Source organism: Nanorana parkeri, unplaced genomic scaffold, assembly GCF_000935625.1.
Source record: "Nanorana parkeri isolate BGI_ZX_2015 unplaced genomic scaffold, ASM93562v1 scaffold273, whole genome shotgun sequence".
NCBI lineage: Eukaryota > Metazoa > Chordata > Amphibia > Anura > Dicroglossidae > Nanorana > Nanorana parkeri.
In genome coordinates, this window is record NW_017306541.1 from 1,513,749 (window position 1) to 1,537,752 (window position 24,004).

The following is a 24,004-nucleotide window of genomic DNA, read 5'->3' on the forward strand; positions in this document are numbered from 1 at the left end:
TAAAAACTACACTACACTGCAAATTATACATTAAACAGAAATAAAACAATCTAGCTTGGAGCACTGGCCTCCTCGGTCTCCAGGGCCCCTCACACAAATACCGGCCGTACCCCCCTGATGGCTGTCCTGGCCGGGGACTCGGATCGCGACCCCCCGTTCACTTGCGGGACCCCATATGGGGTCGCGACCCACACTTTAAGAAGTGATGGTGTAGATGGCCTAACAGATTTGCTTTGCCGGTGTCTCCTGAAGGAGGCAGCATAACCCCATGTTCCTGAATACTATCCCGTGTTCTGTAATACAGATACATTTTGGGTGTTGTTTCTTTTTAAAATTGCATCAAAGCTATGTTACATTATCAGATTAGGTACAGCAGAGTTCTGATACATTGATAAATAAAAAAGAGATGCACAAGCACATAGATTAACACTGGCCTCTTATCTGGTGAGAAGTAGTGCTTATATATAGCTTCAGCTACGGTGACCCTTGTTCCTACATCAATGGGTGTGCCCAGACCCGACCCAAGGACCCAAATCCAGATTTAAAAACAAGTGCATCATGATTATTAGGGTTCCTGTGGCTGACCCAGTAAACACAAATGAAACAAATAAAATAAAGTCTTCCTGGAAAGTGATTAGTACAACCGTGGTGGTAGTGGCAAGTTTAAATAAAACCAAAATAATAAAAAAAAATTAAAAAATCAACAGATGCTCTTTTTGTGTAGATTACAAAACAGTGATAACCAACTTTCTCTGAAGAGAACCAAACCTGCTCTTATAATTGCAACATACATAATGCTGCAGAGGCCATTTTTTATTATCTGTACAGTACTTGGTAATATTCCACACTGTCAATCGTTATCATAAAAGCAGCAGTTAACCCAAAATAACCCAAATTAATCTTTCACATTTTCATCCCTCTTTTGAGAATCTCTTATATTTTCATCCCTATATATCATATGGACTGTTAAAGGAGAACTATGGGGTTAGGGCTTTTCCCCATAGTTCTCCTTAGGCTAACAAACTAGCATCCTCGTGTCAACCTAAGCTCAGTATACTGCGAGCTACGACTCGCGGTATACTGAGACGCCGCAGTATACCGCGAGCTACAGCTCTCGGTATACTGTGTAATACTTCCGGGTTCGGATCCACAAGCCGACTGCGTTCCAGAGTGGAACGCATCGGCCGTAGGCGTTTCAGGGCGCCTCCTCCCCCTGGCCGCGTATCACTATGCGTTCCAGGGTGGAACGCGGAAGTGACGTCACGCCGCGAGGCTCCTCTTACGCGTTCCACCAGTATAAAACGAGGCCTATGAACACATGGACGGCGTTCCACTATTGGGTTCATGGCCCAACACCCCAGGAGCTACCCAGCATTGCAGCCACCAGCCTCCCATCGGGACCGCTCACCTCCACTGCACGGAAGCCTCTCCAGGACCTCACAGGATCTACCTGACCAAAGGGTTCTATACCCTCAACTGCAAGTATCTGCATTATATTCAAACTGTGTTACTCAGGAGTGTCTCTCCACTGCCACCTGGTGGAGGCTAGCTATACATGCCTCACTATTTTCATGCTAATAGTGTTTAACTGGATTGCTACTACTGCTATTGTACCAACCACATACAGACTGCCTTAGTATTTACCTGCTCCTCAATATCATTCCCATTTATGATGTTTTAAGGAATATGAAGTAATATTCCACAGATAAGTGCATCCTGCCTTTTTGTTATTCCTTAACGCGGTATATGATTTCTAGATCCCAAACTCTCCGCTTGAGATTGAGAGAGCCGCCTGGGATCTAAGCCTGACACCGCATATTCAACCATCGGTTAGAACCGCAGCTGTGATCCAAACTCACCTCCCTGAAGTACGGTACATGACAGACTGAGACGACGCAGCTGAAGCAGATCCCGACAATTATGTCTGGATCCGCCCAGCTGCGTGAGTGACAGCTGGCTCTGCCTACCTAGAGGCAGAGCCAGCTGTACCCGCCCCCTCCCGTTCCGCCAGACAGCGATGGAGGATCGGAGCGGGGTCCCAGAAGTGAGCGAACGCCAATATGTGTTCGCTCACTTCACGATCTACTGAGCCGACATGTGACAGTTTCATTGTCACAGGTCGGCTAGAACTATGAAAAAATAAAGTATAAGGTAATTGGTTACAGTTGAATATTTTCAGAAATAGCTCTATTCATTAAAAATGTCTGCCTTTCACTTCAAGACATTCAGTATGAGACCAGAAGAAAAAACAAAACTTTAATTTCTCATTTCAAAGCACCTAGCCTGCAGACATCTGGTGCATCAAAATGTCACCAATGGTTTATATTAAAGCATAGACCAAATTAAAGTATTATGGTGATAAATCATGTCAATAACTTTAATAAAAAAATAAATAAGAGTAAACAGCACATTGTTTAGTGCCCCTTTTATATTTTTCTTGGTATATCAAATGAAAAATAAAACCAACTAAATTCTCAGGCAGAAAATGTTTTTGGGCCATAAAAAAATATAGTTTATTTCTATATTTGTAAGGGCGTGCACTCAAAACTTTGGAAAGCTGACCAAGAGACACCTGAGACTGACCTCTGTGAAAGATTAGGCTGTACCGTTCTGTTTGGTTTTCCAAGGATTAGTGGTACACTGACAACATGAGCCTTCTCACTAAAGTAAGGGAAGGACCATGCACACACAGAGAGTGTCTTTGTGGCTATAAAAACACTGGCTGGTGTAGGAGTGTGGTTTCAAGAAGCACATGGGAAATCGTATCTTTAATGGTAAAAAGGGAACAGAAAGGTTGGTATATTTAAACATGGGCTCTTATTAGCCTCTCCCTTGCAGCTCGTCAGTTTGCTTATTTTCTTCCTCTGCTTACATATGTAAACAGCCAGGAAATTAGCGTGAGCATAATACAATAACAACACTGTTTCTATGAAAAAAAAAAAAATATATATATTCTCCTACTCTAGCACCTACCATTACATGCCACACAGTATTATGTTCAATAAAATGTTAAATAATACTACTCACTTAGGTACATGTCTGACAAATAAAAATGGCAACATATAAAAAGTTCAATTGAAAAATATATCTGCATAACATCTGACGTTAGTACTGTAGATTAAAAGTGAATGACATATTTTGCTCATTGTAATGTTTCTATGTCAACACATTTGTTTTCCCTTATTACATCCAGCAGTTGGTAAAATTGGATCCATGCCCAAAAGTCTTATTTCACACAACTCAAAACCCGTATTGTTGCACAATCTTTAATAAATATTAAAGTCTACTGTATATTCATTTAGATTGCAAAAAATATAGCAAAAATGTTTCAGTACCTGAATTGAGCAAAGGCAAAGTTTCTGGATCATGATCAATGAAAAGATGAAGGCTAAAAACATGGACATCATGCCTGCATGCACGGGGGTATAGAGTCCTTAGGTTACACAATTTCTACCGACACATTTTGATTGCCATTACATTAAACTATTCAGCACCAAAGGAATAGGGATGAGCTCGATGTGCGATTCGAACTGTTCGACTCGCACATCACTAGTTCGTGTGTTCGGCAAACACACGAACATTCAGGGCGTTCAGCGGGCTGTTCGCCCGCCAAGCTCCCTGCAATGTACTGTGTGCATTGGAGAGCCCTGATTGGGTAAAGCAATGCACCTGACCACAGGTCAAGTGCAAGACTTTGCCCAATCACAACATTGTGCACTGAAGAGCCATGATTGGGCAAAGCAATGATGAATTTGTCCAGTCATGGCTCACAGCTAAGTCCGAGCCCCACACTATAAAAGGCTGCTTACACGACAACCTTATGTAGTGTGTTGCTGGAGAAAATATAAAGTGTGTCTGTTAATGTACTGTAGTGTAGTGCAGAGCAGAGCAGAGCAGTGCAGTGAAGTAAAAGCTAACTGGTGTCAGTGTAGTGAAGTGTCAGTGCTTTATACAGCATTTAATGCTATAGTACTCTGTACTGTATATAGTATTATTTTCTGTGCTGTATATGCTCTGTCTTTTTTGTGTGTGTCAGTGGTGTCACCGATGTTCCCATTTTTTTATTTTTTTATTATCTTTTATTATTTTTACTTTTTCTTTTCAGCAGCAGGTTCTTTTGCTGCTGCATTGCTGCTCCCCCTTCCGTGTCACAGGTGTTCCAAGTTTTTTTTCTTTTTTTCTTTTTTCTTTTTAAATGTTTTTATAATAAGCCATTGTACAACAGTTTATAATGCACCAAGCACCACATTTGATAAAGTATTGCACCCAAGCACCAATTTCCCATCCCACATTCTCTAATAAAATTTTATAATAGGCCCCACATCATGTCTGAAAGGCCAACAAGGAGACAGGTGTGTGACAGGTCAATATAATTTGAATTTTTAGAGTAGAGTCCAATCCTGCACTCGTCAAGAATAACTCTGAAGGATTACAGTGTGAATGCACCACAAACACTAAAGGCCCAATTTTAAAGCACCTTTTGTAACTTTCATCGAACATCTGCAAAAGAGACACGAGCATTTATCCAAAAAATCTCTAACCCTGCTCCGAGTGTCCTAAAATGTGGCCTCTTCATACAGGCTGCCTCCCCAAGCAATTGTTTACAAGATTAGGGAAAACAAATTACTGGCAATTTAAATGTCATTTGTCCAATAGACTTACATTGAACTCTAAGTTCGAGTTAGAACTTTTTCCATGTTTGAAAGTTTGAATTACAAACGAACTCAGGTGTGTTCAGCCCATCACTACAAAGGAACAAGTCAAGTGGTGCAGTGTGTGCATCTGAGAGAGAGAATCCACCCACCCAAACAGGAAACACATCATCCACAATTAAACTAAAAGGGGCGGTACAGCCCCACCACCTCAGTATTACAAAAGAATCGTAGGTAGAAAGACCACCAGATAGTAATAATGCAAACAATGTTGAACACACCCCCTCAAGAGGCAGGGCGGGAATCCCTGCTGCCCTGGAAGATTCCTGGAAAATAAGTTACCAGGTACCTAACTTGCTTTTCCCCAAGTCATCTTCCAGGGCAGCATCTGAGAGATTAGGCAAGAAATCATACTTTTTCGGGGGCGGGGGGGGGCAACTTCCAAGCGCCTCCTCCCTGCCAAAAGATTGGTATCAGCAGTAGAGGAGGACCACTCTGCAGTGCAATACCAGAGGTTGGCACTGGATCTAGCGGCTTTCCTCCAGATATGCTCTGGGGAAACCTCAGCTCTCCCAGGTCCAAGAAGACAACGTCGTCTTGGAGCATGCCAGAAATCCTTTGGAGGATGAAAGGTCAATGGATAGCTGAAGTCACCAGGCATTGGTGTTATGCCGCTTTGCAGTATTCATAAGGCCCTGAACAGGCCAAAATATACTTGGATTTCCTCCAAGGGTGACTGACTTTTAAGTAGCATCTGGCAACTTCTGTAGCCTGGATGAGGGTGCTTGTTACTACTCATGGACGAGTTAGAATAAAAAAATGCAAGTGGCAAGTCTGGCTGCAGCCCCATACTGCCATCAGTACTACCAACTGTGTTAACATGCCCCCAGTTTATCAATGTGGTGTAACAGACACCACTGATTACATAAGAACACTATCTGATATGTTCAGTTTATCGATGTGGTGTAACATAGATACCACCAAATTACATAAGGACACTATCCTATATGTTGGGAGCATGAGTAGCAGCCAGATGCTGTAAATGTCACACAAAGTTTACTGTTATAACATAGATGCTCGAGAAAGATGGAAGACATGTAAGAATAACCTTGTGAGGCCCAGGAGAACTCAGAAAAGACAGTGCTTAAGCCGTGTAAGGGGTGGAAGGTTGACAAAATATAGGCTGCAAGGAGTCTATAGAATGCCCAAGCCGTCACCGACCCGAACCTACTAATAGTTTGCAGGAGGGAAGTAAGGTGTTGACATCATGGTACAACCCTTTAAACGACTTGTCATGGGCTTGGTGCTCTATTAACCAACCACCCCCAAGTAGTTAGCCTGTAACTGTGTAGCTGCAGCCCCAGACGTGTAATCCGTTAGGGTTGCACTGAACTAAGTACTGTAAAAGGTATACAATTGCCTAAAGCAGTAACTCAGGGATATTTCAATGCTAAGATTACTACCTATATCCCAACTAGTGATACTAAAGAGTAAAACTGGTCGTTCTGTAGAGAGTATAGTTACACAGTCCATAGCTGTCCATTCAAGGAGGCCCTGGATGCTACATGATATGAATATCCACATCGTGGCAGCATACATAGGGAGCATGGATGGCAAACGGCCCCATTCAAGGCGAGGCAGAGGAGAACTCTGAGCCACACCAAATGTGAGTAAGGGAAAGCTCTGCTAGAGCCAATATGCACCCGGGGATGGTTGCTTTTCCTCAAGGCGGATAAGAAACCTCAGGGATAGATGGGGAGGGTCCCATAATAGGATAACCTGGAGGTTAATTCTAGGACAAGCCCAGGCATGCAACCCCCCAGGTCCACGGTCCCTGATTCACGGGGGAGCACACACTGGAAGGCCCCTGCAACTAGCACGCAGGCCTATAGAGAAAATAACAAACGGTTACGATGCTCCTGTTAGGCCAGGGGAAACACAAAAAACTGAGGTGGTGGGGCTGTACCGCCCCTTTTATTTTAATTGTGGATGATGTGTTTCCTGTTTGGGTGGGTGGATTCTCTCTCTCAGATGCTGCCCTATAAGATGACTTGGGAAAATATGGTGATCAAGGCAATCAGGGGTGCCGTACCTTTCCAAGAGCAGTTTGGTAACCAATCGCTGGCCAGAATGAGCGAATCACGCTTTCACTATCGATTTGGTATCAATCCGCCTGTAACAGGAGCTGGCGCTATCGAGGAAGCATCGGCTTATGCGGCTCTGCTCCATACGCTGCCGCCTCGCTTCCTCTAGCGCTGGCTTCGTTGGCACCGCTGATTCTCTCCCGCAGCTCTTCAAGTTCCCCCTCATGCCACCACCGGCCCTGGGGATGGTCACAACTAGGTCTTATTTTCTGGGTAGGTCTTATATTTTAGCAACTCCCAAAAATAGTACTAGGTCTTATTTTCGGGGTAGGCCTTTTTTTGGGGGAAACACGGTACCTATGCCAGGCATTGCATGCCGTGAGACCTCTGTTTGATGTTATGGATACAGTGGTGTGACTTTCATGGGGGCAGGGAGCTTTTAAATTTTTTCACATTTTAGGTTTTTTTTTACATTTCGTTCACTTAATTTTAATACAATCACAAAGGGACTAACAGGCCCACATTTTAAGGGGTACTCTTTTGGTGGTCTATTAGACTCCTGATGCCTTAACTGTACTCAGCCAAAGCAGATCAAGGACACAACATCCCTGATCCACTCCCTCACCAGCTCTGTTGTGTGGGAACAGTTGGCGCTAAACTCAGAGGTGATTGCATCTGGGTTCATGCCTCACACAAGAGCTGGGAGCCCACACTAAACATATAAATAAACTTACGACAACAATAGCAGAGTACAATAGTTTTATTACATCACATTACTGTGATCATTTTAACTACTAGTACCACTACTAATACTACTACAATTCTTAAAATGTGTTCTCTTATTAACAGTCATAAAAAACAGGCCTACTTTCACATGGTCTGCAGACAAAACCGGAACCCTAAAAATCTAGGTATTTCCTAAAGTTCTGTTCATCCCTTCACATGCCACACTACTAGTCAGTGAGGCCACCCATCAAAGTGATGAACCAGAAACAAGTAGTAGGAGGCAGGAATAGGACGTACTGAGTGATACTACATTTCTTGAAGTCACAATTTGTCCTAAAAGAGAAGTATTCTTTTGTTCACTTCAGGATTATTCTGAAAGTCACAGGAAAGTTTGTGCAGGCACCATTAGGTGCTTTCTTTTCTATACTGTTGCCAGGCCCATTTACTAATAGCCACACAAGCCTTGGGATGTCTAATAACAAAGCTCTCTGTCCTTCCCTTCTGTTGTCTTTCCTCTCTCTCCTCATTCTTCTTCTTGTCTTTCCCCTCGCTCCTCATTTTTGTTATTGTCTTTCCCTTCTCTGCTCATTCTTCTTCTTGTATTTCCACTCTGTCCTCATTCTTCTTCTTGTATTTCCACCATCTCCTCATTCTTCTTCTTGTATTTCCACACTCCTCATTCTTCTTGTTGTCTGTCAATTCTCCTCATTCTTCTTTTTGTCTGTCCTCTCTCCTCATTCTTCTTGTTGTCTGTCAATTCTCCTCATTCTTCTTTTTGTCTGTCCTCTCTCCTCATTCTTCTTGTTGCCTTTCCCCTCCTTCCTAATTCTTCTTGTCTTTCCTCTCACATCATTCTTCTTGTTGTTTTTACCCTTTACTCATTCTTGTTCTAGTTATTACCCTCTCTCCTCATTCTTCTTGTTGTCTTTCTCCTCCTTCCTTATTGTCTTTCCTCTCTTATCATTATTCTTGTTGTCTTTCCCCTCTTCCCTGATTTTTCCCCTCACTCTTCATTCTTGTTGTGGTCTTTCCTCTCTTCTTATTCTTTTTGATGTCTTTCCCCACCCTCCTCATTCCTGTTGTTGTCTTTCCCCTCTAACATTCCCGCCTGGTGCCCACCGCTGGTCATCCATTCACACCAGAATTCTAACAATGTTTTTAATGATTATAGAAAGGGCGCTTACCGTAATCTTCACCCTCCAGTCCAATAGGCCCAGATTCTGGAGTCTCTCCATTCTTGAGACAATTATGAATATAAGTTGCCTTCCACCTGGCATATTTTCTGTGTTGAAAATTCTGAAAGGAAATACATTTACAACTGTTAAACTGTCTGTGGCTGACACATAGAAAGCAAAGGAAAACTTCAAAATATCTTCCATGTATTAAATACTAACGCAACAAGACCATCCACTTACACAGATAAAACATTGTTTTAGAAATTAGATTAGAAACTTAATATCAGTTAAATGAAGCTAAACTCCACACAAACTTACATTTAGTGTATCCCTAGCTTTTTCCTCCCTGCTGGGTGCTGCTCTGTGTGTCTTCTGATGCAGTGGCCGACCCCAGCGGGGAGGAGAGAAGCTTTCAAAAAGCTGAGTGGGCGGGGACAGTGGTCAAGATGCCAAGCGGTGCGGTGACAGCTGTCATCATTACAGGAGGTGGAGCTCTCCTCCAGCACTTCCCGGCTCCGTCTCCTGTGTCAAAATGGAGAGTGGTTAGTGCGGGAGAGCTCTGAGAAGAGGCGGAGCTTTCCTTTCCGCACCGCCTGTCCGGCCTCCTGTGACAGCCGATTCAGGATGGAGAGTGGTATACAAACTTTCGTTGAGTGTTTGTAAATAACAATATATAACAAGAAGTATGCTTACTATGTTCCAGTTATGAATGAATGGGAACTGATTTACATCAGTTCCTATTCATTCATAATTGTGGACATAGTAACTCATACTATATCCACAATGTATGAATGGACAGGAACACTCAGTATAGAGCAGTGGTTCTCAACCTTTCTCGGGCCGGGACCCCTTGGTAACATTTGCCAAGTTGTGGTGACCCCCAAAGGTAAAATTTAGAGATGACGCGGCTGCTGCAGCGACATCTGGAGGCGTGGCGGGAGAACTGACACTGCTGCGCTAGGAGAGAGCTGAGTAGGACTCTCACCTTGCACAGCGACCCACAGGTTGAGAACCACTGCTATAGGCAAAGACAGGACCGGCTCTGCAGCTGGAACTAGAAGAATTGGATTTAAAGTGTTTGGCTATATAACGTATGCGGTACATACTCTGCAGTACTGTGACTGATAGGGATAGGCTCGAGCGTGTTCGCAGCTCCACGTGCCGAGCCCGCCAGGAAGCTGACAGCGCCAATCACAGGCACTGAGACATTTCCCAATCTCTGCAGCTGTGGACCGGGAAAATTGAATGCATAGCTAGAGGTGTGTTTTACATATTTTTTGCTTGAATACATACATATTGCACCCGCCCTCTGCTGCTGTCAATCACTAGAAGGGGACCTGATGGAGAACTTCAGGTCCCCCTCTGCTGATTGGCAGCATCAGAGGGCGGGTGAAATAGCTAGTTTGCTATTGGCTTTTGCAAAGTGAAATAGCCAATAGGAATCTAGCTATGCATTCCTATGGTGGTTTTTTTTTCCTGACTTACGGCGGCCCCCGATTTTTCCGGGAGAAAGTGTTTCTCTTCCGGCGGCCGAGAGCCACTAGGCAAATCGTCATTCGAACCCCGAGGGGGTCCCGACCCACAGGTTGAGAACCACTGGTATAGAGGCTTCCTGTTTATTCATAACAGTGTCTGCAGAAAAAGAGATGTAGGACTCAATCTCTTTTTCAATTTAAAAAGGGAAATATCAGGGGTCTGTTTAGACTCCTTGATTATTTCCGTAGAGCCCCCAGCAGTAAAGCAAAAAATAAAAAGAAATAAATACAAATAAAATAATTTAAAAATAATTTAAACATTTTTTAAAAATTAAAAAAAAGTCATTTTCCGTTTTGACCTGACAAATTATTTATTTTTGGTCTCAAAATTCAATTTTGGTGCTTCCCCAATACTTTCCCATTCTATTCTGGCTATGCCTCGGGTTTCCTGACAAAATACAGATTGAAATTGAAATCATTGTGCACTAGAAGCTATCAAATCCAAGAACCCAAAACTAAAAGACTCAGCAATGCTCAACTATTGAATGCCACCATATATAGTGTGTAACATCACATCACACGTTTTTAAACCAATTGAGGAGCTCTGGTGTACCCTTTATGACTTAGGGCTAGTTCACACCAGCCCCAGTGCGTTCCACTGCATGAAGCATTTTTTCTGATCACACCGGACCGGAACGCAGGCATTGATGTGCCACACGTTTCGGTGCAGGCGATTGACTCCCTGGCTGGGTAAGTCCGAGCCTCGGCGCGTGGGGGGGGGGGGGGGGGGGGGGGGGACTGCGATGCCATTGACTTCAATGCACATCCAAGCCTAGGACAGCTAAGGTCCTCATTCATGTATCAGTGCTGAAAAGCGGTAACAGCTGTCTCTTGACAGCGTTTGTTAACATGTAAACAAACACAGCTTCATTGTAGCTAGTTGGGGCAATTGGACCAACTAATTACAAAGTATTAAGGTTTTTGCTATCTGGAAATAAAGCCTAAGCTAGAAGTTCTCAACAAGTAAGTGAACTTCACTTGCTAAAGTAAGGCCACTTTCACAATGTGAAATACAATGAGAATACCTCCAATCTGGCACGATCAGGTCTGGTGAAACTGAACACTCCTTTCCGTTAGTTTTCACAAACCTGGCTGGAGCTCGGGGCATCTGAATGTAAATGAATCCAATTATATCCAGCTGCCCATAAACTTACACTGGGCATACAGTCTGCCTGAACAACTGACCAAACGACATGATCGGAAAGCCAGTGTAAAAGGGGCCTTAATCTACCATAGCAGTGTAGCAGTAAAGCAAATACAAATAAAAATGTATCATTAATTAGTGAAGGGGGTGTTCTATTCCATTGTATGATCCTACTGCTGCTGCCATATATAGCCCTTTCTAATTCAAGTATTAATTCTAAAGCCTGCCACATATGGAATCTGATTTTACAAGCTATAATACAATTGTACAGAAAAATAAATGTGTGCTTACATAAGATCTAATATATTCACAAAAATGAATGATGATGTATGAAACAATGATTCAGTCTAAAGGAAACATTAAGTGCAATGCAGATTTGTTTTCTGCCACAGGTGCCGACCAGAAACTTTTAACACCAAATTTTACAAATTGGGGAATAACATTTTGAATAAGCTTTAAAAAAAATTCAAAATTTAAATAGAAAAACCATTCACATTACTCATTCTCTCTTTTGAGACCTGATAAAGCTTTGTAATGATGCTTATTACTTACCACTTTGTGTGGCCAAGTTAATACAATCAGTTCACACACAATGAACATAGTATGGTTTAAACGATCCCTCAAAGGACACACTTTGACATAGATTATTAGAAGGTTTTCTGGATATACACCAAACTAAACATTTGCACATGTCTGCAAATCAAGACACAGATTGCCGTTAAGGCAACGTTTAGATAGTGTAATGGTAAGCAGCAAACTAGCAATAAATAAAAAATGTTAAATTTAAAAAATGGCAAACCACACAAGTGGAGGAATCAAGAATGCTTCAGTCATTTGATTTTTCTTGGACCCCTAATGTTTATTTTATTTTGAAGTAAAATATTGTTTATGTGGAACATCCAGACAAAAAGTAGACACTGTACCATTGAGAAACCAACATGGTAGGTCAAGTCCACAAGCAAACCTGGTTTAAAAAGAGCACTGCCCTGCAGACAGCAGCTGTCAGCACTTTTTAGATACAAGGATCATCTAAGGACACTTAGATAGACACTAAGATGCCCTTAGATAGATAAACCCAAATAAGAGAGAAGGTCTACACAACCAACAAGGCTTCTAAATGCCCATAACGGCACACAAGCTACATCAAATGTAAATTAAAGAAACATGAATGTGGCTGAACAGATAAACTAAGTTATAGTGGAAGTGGACCCACCAATTGAAAGGTCTTCCAAAACAGTTACTTTTTAAGGCATGCCAACTGTCAAGGTTGCCAGTGTACTTATTTCAGCTCTCAATTGGCTTGTATTATAACTGATAACATGTGCAGCACCATGACAACTGCAATCCAAATAGGGGCTAATATGGCACCTTCCTTGGCAGTAAATGCCAATAAGAGGGTGTACTTCTGGTTTAAAGTATGCAAAAACCTATATATAAAAAAAAGAAAAAAGAAAAAAATGAACACTCTCTGATACTTGATAGGTAGTCAAAACGTCTTTCACCTTCAGTAAACATGTTCCATCTCTCTGCTTCCTTTTGCTCAATCCCCTATATATCTCTTTTTTTGCAGGAAAGCACCTACTACGGTATTACTATAACTGTAGTAGAGGCTTTCTGCACACACATTTGAATACACTCTCATGCTGCACCTCTTTCTCTGCTTTCTTGCACAATGTGGTATTCCACCACACATTTTCCATAGCAATGTTACCTTCTTCTCTTGGGTCTGCGTCTCCCTCCCTTTGTTGTCACCCTGTGCCTCAAGGAAGTATGCAGACTGGAGTGATTCCACAGCTGGGAAGTGAAGAAAGTGGGACATCCCTATTCACAGCACATATCAAACATGATTCATGCTTACACACACACTTCCAGAAACAGCACATATGCATAGAGCACACACAGTCACAGCACACAGACTGACCTCATACACAGTCACAGCACACAGACTGCATACTCAGCCACAGCACACAGACTGACTGCTCGGGCAGTCAAAGCATGCAGTTAAACCACACACAGCACACAGAAGGCATACTCGTACTCAGCCACAGCACACAGCACGCATACTCGTACTCAGCCACAGCACACAGATGGCATACTCAGTCATAGCACACAAACTGCATACTTACAGCAAACAGATTGACCATTCACACAGTCAAAGCACGCATACAGACTACAGACACAGTCCCAGCACACAGTAGGCATACTCATACCCAATCACAGCACATGGACTACATACACACAGACTGACTGCACGGCACCCAGTCACAGCACACGGAAAGACTGAACACTGAGTCACAGCACACACAGACTGCGCATTCAGTACCAGCACAAAGACAAACCACTCACTATTTCTGCCCTTAACATATCATTGAAATTTTCATTGCAGGTAATGCATTGATGTGCACATGTGGGAGATTTCCCTGTTTTATGTCTGCATGTAGGTGATGACTTTGGTGTAGCAGAATGTGGTGGCCTGGTAAGCACACAAGCACAACACGCACAGCGACATACAGGAAACGAAAACTAAGTTCACATGTTTAGGGCAATGTAAAAATATTTTTCATTCAAATGTTTTGCATTTAACATGAATGTAGTTAGCAATTTGCCAATGTTAAGTGGGTTGGCTACACTAGTGGAATGTTATTAAATGGTTTCAGCCGGAAGTCTATAGAAAGCTTTCTTTCAGAGAATTGCAAGAACAGCTGTGAGGTAAAAAAAAGTTTGTGAACCCTTAAACAATTTCTGGGTTTATGCATAATGGCTTCCGAAATTTAATCTGACCATCTAAATCCAAAAAATATTAATAAAGCAGTAATAAAGAACAACTTGCAAAGCATTTCACACTGTTGAACCTTTATTGAATAAAGAATTTAATTGAACAAATATTTATTGCCATATTTTGTGGCAATAAAACCTTGTAAAAGAAGCATGGGTAAAACCATTTTGACATTGAAAGGTTGTATTTAAACTACTTAGTTTCCTAAGAATAGCCTAATAATGCAAAAGGAACGGCTGTCTTTTTTCATAAGGACAACTGTTCACATACATGGTCTCAAACCTCTGGGAAACTATACTAGATAAATCTACAGTGAGGGATCTTGCAAGTAAAAGCCTTTGTTTCGTAAAGCTGAATAGAGGGTTATTTTTCCTTTAAGACTTAGGCCAGGTTCACACCTGCGTGATTCATGACCGCACGGCAATTGAGCACAATACCACGCACATTGCCTTGCGTTCAAGGAGTCAGCCACCACCGCTCATCGAGCTGGCGGTGCCATTATTTTCTAATGGCACCCCAGTCGCGTCGGGCAGATCGCACAGTTTCCCGCCCCATGCAATCTAACACGATTGCGGCTACAACAGCCGAACGTCGTGTGTCGCAAACAAAAGGTACACCTTTTCCCACAATTGCAGCGCGGATGTAACCCGATTGAAATCAATGGGGCAGAGCGCCAATCGCTGTGTGCAATTGTGTACGATCGTGCGGCCCCAGGACGCGTGTCCTGAATCACTCAGGTTTACTCCGACCTTGACATTGTGTAGTAGAAAGACCACACTTTATTATAATGCTTTGTGGGTTTTTTGTGTTTTTGTTGCCTATATTGGTTTACTGCTGTAAAACCTGCACCTGTTCAAAAACTCCCAAATGTGGCAATCTACCCCAAGAGACAGAAAAATCAAGGCTGCTATCTTTACAACCTCAATCAAATGCTTTCTGTATCTGCTGCTAGGACTTGTATAGTGGTTTGGAAGTATTTTGTCCATTTTTTCTATACATTTTTGAATTCATATCCATTTATGTGGAATATCTTACTTTCTTCAGACCAGTCATGTTTTGTGAGCCTGCCGTGCCTTCTCGCTCATACATTTCTGTTTTTGTAACTTGATTTCTGAACATTTATGCAGGTATTACCATTAACTGCATAGTACAGTTTTAGCTAGGACACCTTAGATCCATATGTGTTCTTGTCAGTGACTTAAAAATAATAAAAAGTCATTGGATTTCTATGATTCTTGAACATCTAGCATTTTTAGGAGAGATCAACAAAGGCAAAGTAGAAGACGATGGTACAAAAATAGACAGCCCAGGGACAAACTCTATGGTATGTGTGGTAGGTCTGCTTAATATTGGAGTGGATCTCTGAATTTATAAAATGCCACACTGTCACAGGAATAGACACATCTCAACTTTAATTGCCTTATTTGTTTCAGAAATTACTAAGTACCAAAATGGACGGCTCCATTTTTGAAAATCTTTTTTTAATAAAACTAGATCTTCACTTAAATTACAATCATTTTTGCTTTCGCGGTATAAAGTTTTACTTTAAAATTCCATATTGCCGCCCATGCAATGCTAATTTTAAACCAACATATTGTGGTATCCCCCCATTCCTTCCCTAAGCTATTAACTTGCACACTCCCCTCCTACTTACTGTATTTACACCCAAAACTGAAATCTGTTGTACTCTGCCTTGCCACCACTGGGGTACCTGATTTGGATCCTGACTATGGCACTATTTACATGGAGTTTGCATGTTCTCACTGTGCTTGCATGCATTTCCTCTGGGTACTCCCACACTCGCAAAAGACACGCTGGTAGGTTAATTGGCTCCTTTCTAAATCAATCCTAGTATGTGTGTGCATGTAAGTATGCATGTGAGATAGGGACCTTAGATTGTAACCTCCTTGAGGGCAGGCACTGATGTGAATGTAAAGAACTGCATAAAATGTTCCTGTTATATAAATACATGTAATAAATCAATACTCTTCCTCCACCCATCTTCCCTGTTTGCTAATTATGTAACCATAAAAAAAGCTCATAGAGTTGTGTAAGTTCTTATTCTACTGGAACACTAAAATATGAGCTTGCGTGCTCTAACCATATTGTTCTATTATACACTTGTATAATTTGTTGTACCATACTCTTTATATTCAATAAAAATATTATTAAGAAAAAAAAAAGATAGATAACTAGAACTACTGCCTATGACATCAAAGGAGTCATTTATTGAAAAGCTAACTTGTAGAGGTTCATTGTTTTGCCTTATGTTACAATGTGAGCAAATCTCTTGTAATTAGATTCACATGTGACTTTGCCCATCCAGCCGGCTTGCAGTTACCATAAACGTCCTTCTGGGGATACTGCAAACTGAATAGACCATTGTACAAGATCTGACACAGGTCACTGCATGCTTGAAAGCAGACTATTAAGTATCTGAGCTTCAAAAAAAAAAAACACATGTACTACATAAAACTGTTGGGTAAGGTCTTTCATTTTTAATGACACAATAACAACAATTTAACCATCAGTGCTCAGACATTATCACTTACTCTAATAGACACACGTTGATGAAAATAAAAAAAGAACAGCAACATATATTTTTATGTATCTTATTACCATTTTAAATGATGGGCACACAATGTATCCCCCTGTGCGATAATGCATAATTATCCTACTTTTCTACAATCTCAAATTACAAAATCTGATCCTCGTATGGTTTTATTTACCAGATTGTTACCAGAGCAGTACTAAAATCATTACAACAGCTTAAAGAGGAATCTGGCCTCCCTAATACTAAACTGTTCTCAAAGGGTGGTGGTGTTTTATGTGGACCAATGAGCCCAAACTTTTGAAGTTTTTTTTTAAGAGGAAATTCCACCTTTCTAGAAATAATACAGTAAATGCATGCTTCTTCATAAAATAACAAAATGTGAATCTGTTACATTTTTGCACTGGAGCCAGTAAAGCCTTGCAACCACTTTCAGTGGATCGTGGATGCATTGCTCTGGCTCCTCCAGACTCTTCCCCCCATCCATGTCTGTACTGAGGCATGGGCATTCAGTAACATGGATAGGAGGAAAAGTGAATGGGCTACAAGTGAGGTGACGTCCATCTGTCACAGTGGCTTATGGGACTTGTAAGCTTTCCATTAAGAGGTCCTGTCAAAGGATCTGTGAATAGATGATGTGGCTGTGTTGGCGATCTGCTCCAAATTAAAAAGTGTACACAAGCCGGTGGCGAGGAGGACACCATGATTCAGGCAAGTTAGGGGGCTGCATGGGGGGGAGGGGGAAGTTGAAATCTGACCATGTTTCATGTCACACCCTATATATGGGTACACTTAGCCTTTAAAAAACAATGCACTGGCATCAATTCTACCTGGATGAATCCTGAACAAAAATGGTTTATTCAGGGGACCAAGGAAGATGAAGGCATTGTCAGCGGTATTGAATAATAAAGTTGTTTAACTGTGTTGTTGAAAAAGAACCAGTACACATGCACGTAAGGAAGCTTTCAAGATGAGCTTAAGCCGTCTTTTTTTTCCCACTCATAGTATGTTCTGCTTGTTTTGGAACGGATTACTCTCAACTCCCTGCAAACTTGCATCTCCACAATATAACCCTTTGAAGCTGCAGGAGCTATGTTGGACCCACCTTCACTTACTGTCTGAATGACCTCCGTCATTCATCAACCACTTCGTTCCTGCGCTTTACGTAAAGAAGACATCCCTGGCATCCCTTTAGACAAGAATTCACAGCAAAAGTCTGCAGAACACAGTGGTCAGCAAGGAGAAACAGCATATTTAAAAAAGGGACCAATTTTTTAATACAATTCTTTTTAAAAAGATCTGAGGCAGAATGCTGTGAAGTTTAAGAAAAGCCTATCAGCCTTTCCCACCACAATTGGAGTGAAGAGCAGAAGAAAAAACCCAGTGATTACATCACTGGGTCCCAAAATTTCTATCTCTTTAAAAACATTATTATTATCATATGCGAATACTACACTTCAGCTTTAAGTAAATCAGGATTGACTTCTATACCAGCAGCACACCGTGTCATTTTGTCAGCTCGCAAGTACAAAACACAGACTCCTATAATTTTTGTGACAGTATGATAGAAACATACAGATACAATGACAGAATCTGATGAAAAGTTAATTGTAGATACAATAACTGCTGTCATGTGTGAAAAAGTGTGAAACAAACCATAACTCACCTCCTCAGTGAGTTCGCCAAATACAGTTAACGTGTCCAGCAGAAGGCTAGCCGTGTAGAAAGACTTTATCATATTTCTGGAAAGGAGAGGAAAAAAACATTTTATTTGAACTGTAATCAGTTAAGCTAGTAACATTAACACATTCACTACAGCCAACTTTCCAAACCAATGTTAACACAGTTAAGGGATAATAGTAAAACTGCAAGTTTGTTTAGTCCACAAGTAGTGATTTATTTTTCATACCCTCAAGTCACAGAAACCTAACTAAAATGCACTAATATATAAACAGTTGTAAATGCATCTGTAACAGAGTTGCACATTCATGTATTGTTGCATGCCTGTATTTACATTTACAGTTTATTTAAAGGAGAACTATGGGGTTAAGGCTTTTCCCCATAGTTCTCTTTAGGGTAACGGTAGGACACAAACTAGCATCCTCCCGTCACCCTAAGCTCAGTATACCGCAAGCTACTGCTCGCGTATACTGAGACGCCGCAGCTGAAGCGGATCCCTAAAAATATGTCTGGATCCGCCCAGCTGCGTGAGTGACAGCTGGCTTGCCTATCTATAGGCAGAGCCAGCTGTGCCCGCCCCCTTCCATGTCCGATCCACCAGTCAGCGCTGGAGGATCGGAGCGGGGAGGGGGTAATCCAGCCCCTCCCCTGTCACGGCAGAGAGCTGTGACAGGATCGAGAGGTGAGCAAACGCCGGTATGTGTTCGCTCACCTCCCGATTTACTGAGCCGACCTGTGACAGTCTCATTGTCACAGGTCGGCTAGAACTATGAGGTGAGTGAAAAGCACTCACCTCATAGTTCTCCTTTAAGCATACCAGATTTTGCTTTATACCTTGCATTTCTTTTACATATGCAACCTGTGTTACTAAAGAAGGGAGCATGACACAACTGCACTTTGTACACTGTGCTGTATGTCCAATACACCACAAGCAGGGGCGACCATAGCCTTTTCCTTGCCTGAGGTGGGGGGATTGAGCTGGTGGTGCATGTTAACCAGGGAAGTCTACACCGGCCAGAGCACCCCGCTCAGCCTTTGGCAACTAGTGATGTCACTGGTTGCCAGGGGCTGAGCAAGAGCCAGCCAGAGTGTCCTGCAAGCTAAGAGCTGGATGGGGAGATGTGTATGGCCCTTACACATCTCCCCGCCTGGCACTTAGCAACCTGGGACGCTCTGACCAGAAGAGGGCAGCAGGCACACTGCAAACATTGTGCAGCAGAGCGGCCATGCCCCTCAGCCTGTCGCCCCCCCACATGACCTAAAGAGATGCCACATGAGGACACAGCCTCATTATAGGAACGGCCATGCCCACACAGCTCCAGGCTGCACACTATGCTGTATATTCTTTAGCATGTAGCGGTCCCCTTACACACTGTACCTTTCATAAGCCACACTACTCTACTCTCCACTCTATGTTTTATAGCAGGGATGACAAATGGTGGAACGTGGTTCAGAAACGGACCACGATCACCAACCTGCCAAGCATGAAGGAGGATGGAAGAGATCTCTTCAGCAACTCAGCAATCTCTACCTCCTGGCTCTGCCCAGCTATGCCACAGGCTCCTCCCAGCTCCGCCCCAACACTGCCTCCTGGATACATAAGTTGATATATACACGAGAGAGAGGGAGGGAGAGAGAGAGAGTGTTAAATGTATGTAAAAATAATGTTTTATGAGAGATTGGCGCGCTTAGGTGTCGAGTCAGCCCATATTTATTGTGTTTCTTAGTTTGTATAACTAAGATGCCAGGAAAATAAATATGTAAGGATAGTAATATAAAGGGGCACTCTGCGGCGTGGTACACTTTCATGCTACTAATGCACACTACTGTGCACTGCATGCACTACTTTTTTCAACCGCGTTGCAACGCAACAGACGGTATTGTAGTACTGTGTGTTGCAGTGGGGCCAAATGCATTGCAGTCTGGAGGTGCATCTGGGTGCCATTCAAATGAATGGGAACGCAGTGCAGCTGCCACACTAACACATGGTATGTGCATTGTGCAGTAGTGCGCGCTAATCGCACAGGACCGTGTGATTAACTGAGCGCGTTAGTGTGAACGGGCACTTTAGGGGACAACCAGTGTAAGAGGGCACTCTGATGGGGACAACTAATTATTATTTGCCCCATCAGAGTGCCTCCTTACATTTGTTGCCCCCATCCGAATGCCTACTTACATTAATTACGAAAGTAAGCGGGCACTCTTATCAGGACAGCCAATGTAAGGGGGTAATTTGTTGGGGACAGTCAATGTAAGCGGGCAATCTGATGGGGACAACCAATTTAAGGGGGCACATTGATGGGGACAGCCAATGTAAGGGGGCATTGTAATGGGGACAACTATTAGTTGCCCCCATCACAGTGCCAATTTACATTAGTTGTCTCCATCAGAGCGTCCTCTTACAATAAACACAAACATAAAGAGTCATTCTGATGGGGACACGCAACGTAAGGGGGGAACTCTGATGGGGACAGCTAATTATTAGTTGCCCCCATTGGAGTTTCCCCTTACATTCATTGCATTCACACCAGATGCAGTCACCTTGGCCACTTTTTTCAGTGCAGCCTTGAATTTTAATTCACTACCACTGCTCTATAGTCTCTACTGTACACACCTCTACTTAGTAAATTGCACATATATTATATACCTTATAGCATTCCACTCTCTACATCATAAACTTCCCATTATATACTCTACACTACTCCACTTTATACAATACATTGCACACCATTCCCCACTGTACGCTGCAGTGAACATTGCTAACTGCACACTGTTCTAATCTGTACACTGTGATGTACATTCTATACTTCACACATCTATACACTCTGATGTATTCAGTTATTGATTTGTATATTCCACCCTTCTTCATTGTATACACCTTGTTCTTCCTCTACGCTCTTTACAAATGTTACTATTCATTGTTATGGAAGGTGTGCTTTGTTGGAAACCAAACCAATGACGCAGTAAGTAGATATTTTTACTTAATGCGCCATTGGTTTGGTTTCCCATATGCAGAGGTGTGAATGCCGTGTCATACAGCAGATTACACTAGTTGTCATGATCCTTCCTGTGCCCAAACAGGCACATGTTTTCTAGTCTACTATAAAAACCAATTCCACTTTTAGATTTGTGCCACAATAACATGATAAATATTTTTAAAGAATTTTTTTTTTCATTATAAATTGGCAGTTGATGGTTAAATCATATTTATATGGTTTTCATAATTATTCGTCAAATGCTAAAGTAGCTTACTGTATATTGATCACTATGTGGTCATACAGAAAGGTACCTGGAAGAGTTTATTTCTGCACTTATAAGCATTCACTGTTTTCAAGTACCATGGTGTTAGGTGTATATAGAAAGTGTAAGAGCTGGATAAAATTATGCATACATATATACCCAGCACATACATACACAATCTTTTCCATTGCTTATGAAGGCAGGGATGTTAAAATCTTCAACACAACTTATTAACCACTTCAAGACCAGGTGTTTAGACCCCCTTCCCATCCAGGCCATTTATCTGAAAATGTTAGTTGGCAGCCATGCTAAACATTTTGTTTATTACACCACCATTGTCTGTGTTTTCATGGTGTATTTCCCCTTTCTTCTCCATATTTCTGGTATCATGATTACATGTCTTATGGCCACATGTTCACATGCTCATATGATGAAGGCATTACAATCTTTTGACTGTTGTAACCTGCTGCATTCATTAAAGATCTTCGTGGAAGAAAAGGTATTTCGTGAGTTCAGCTATCTGATGAAGATTGTCCAAAGTGATGGTATCTGCCTTTACAGGCCAGGCATAAAGGTTTCAGGAAGGGATAAATCACTATATCAACAGTTGGAGTCAGAATACCACATATTGACCATATGTCATTGGCTTCCTTTAAAAACTCTGGCAGTTGGAAGTGCTATTTTTTTTTAAATCAGCTCCTCCTACGAAAACAAACAGAAAAATGTATTCGCTGATGCCACTGCTTCACCCCTAATTCACCTAAAAAAAGATCTACAGGATTTTTTTTTATTAACCCTTGTAGTGGAGCTACCCCCCGGACTCCTAGGTTTAGGTATTCATTTTTGTCTAGTTTTGAAAAAAGAAAAAGTTATACTCATCCGAAGCTCTGAGCCAGCTTCTTCTTAGACCGTTCCTTCCAATGTCTCTCTGCCTCCTCTGCAGCAGTCTAAAATCCCTAAATTATCAACATCTATACATAGTGTATATACATGAGGATGCTGTGCAAAATTCTAAGATAGAATTCTAAGTACTCTAAGATTGCGGAGGTGGAGCGGATGGAGAAAATGCACCTTTATACAATCGAGAAAGTAAATTTAATTGTACATAGTTCTAATCGCATGAGTACGCCCTTTCCCAGGAATACAATTTGGCCTCTCAGGGACCTGATGCTTGAGGGGGGTGGCGGCTCTACTCCACCGGCATTCTTCTTTTCTGTGATTTTCTGTGTTATTTCTCACTTCTCTGTGACTCTTGTCAGGCTGCTAGGTCATCAACGGGGGTCTCTTAACCTGCTCTTCTTTCTGAAGACTTCTGTCTACCGTATGTTTCTATTGTCCTGTTGACTGTTTTTCTCTTCTCTATTTTTTTGTGCTATATGGAAATATCCCAAATAAGAAAAGTTGGATCTTGAGGGGTGAGATAACAACTTGTTATTGAGATGGAACTCTGACACTGGGATAAATTGCATTGCGATGTTACCTTTCTTGCACCAATACGGCTATATCAACAAATAGGTGTCGGATGTGTCATCCTGAGATTGTATACTGTTCTGTTCATTTATGACAGTTGTTTTTCTTGCTTTTTCAAGATTATAAATAAAGAATAAAAAAAAAAAGATTCTAAGTGCTTTGGCAAAGTGTATTTGTTTGATCTGGATTCATTATTGAAAACAAGTTTAAAACTGCTTTAATCTTAGCTTGGATCTACCCGGGTAGATCAACTTGTCCATATATTTATATTCTTAAAGAACACACATATTAAACAAAGACTTTAAAGGTTTATGGATATATAGAAAGTAATATGTCACAGTGGGTGTAAGATGAATCTTATGCTTTAAAAAAAACACACTAGTGCTAATAAGCAGCTGTTTATTTTAAATCTATGGCAATTGGTATTATATACCATTTCCTTCCCGGCAGCAATCACCAGTTCCAGATGTGTGACCTATAAACATGATGTTATAAAACAACAGCACTCTTGGAGGCAATGCCTTATTGCTGCTCAGAAAGAACACAGAGTATGCCACAAAATGGCAAACCACAAGGGAGTAATAAAAACGAGGAAAGAGGAGCTCTGTGCAAAAGCTAGGCTATAGAGCCAGCTTTGCTGCATACTGTTTTTTTATACTGGCGGTAACTTACACCCTACAAAAGATAGATGTTCGAATTACATGAATCTGGTGTTTGCTGCAAGCTCTCTGCATGGGTAATACAAACTACTTTTATTTCTCTTTCATTTTCATCAAAGTCTGACTATACTCTCTACAATTGAAACGAATGGCAAATGCACTCATCAATTCATAAGTAGCTTTTAAGTAAGGTGCACATGGAAGGGCTTTACACAGAGCAAAAACAACAAAAATTTGCTCTGTGTAAAAACCCAGCACACTCGCCAGCCAGGCCTGGCCAGCCTGCAAAAAAAAAAAAAAAAGGAAACGGTC

The 24,004-nt window shown here is 41.8% G+C and overlaps 1 protein-coding gene across 1 annotated transcript in view; it reads right to left on the reverse strand.

Moving 5' to 3' along the window:
* VTA1 (vesicle trafficking 1) overlaps positions 1 to 24,004 on the reverse strand; it is a 115,236-nt gene that overhangs the window by 56,619 nt on the left and 34,613 nt on the right. The window contains exons 4-5 of the mRNA XM_018557214.1: positions 18,310 to 18,385; positions 8,647 to 8,758 (exon numbers count right to left, since the gene is read on the reverse strand). Coding sequence (XP_018412716.1) covers positions 8,647 to 8,758; positions 18,310 to 18,385 — 188 coding nt within the window. The remainder of the gene's footprint in view (positions 1 to 8,646; positions 8,759 to 18,309; positions 18,386 to 24,004) is intronic.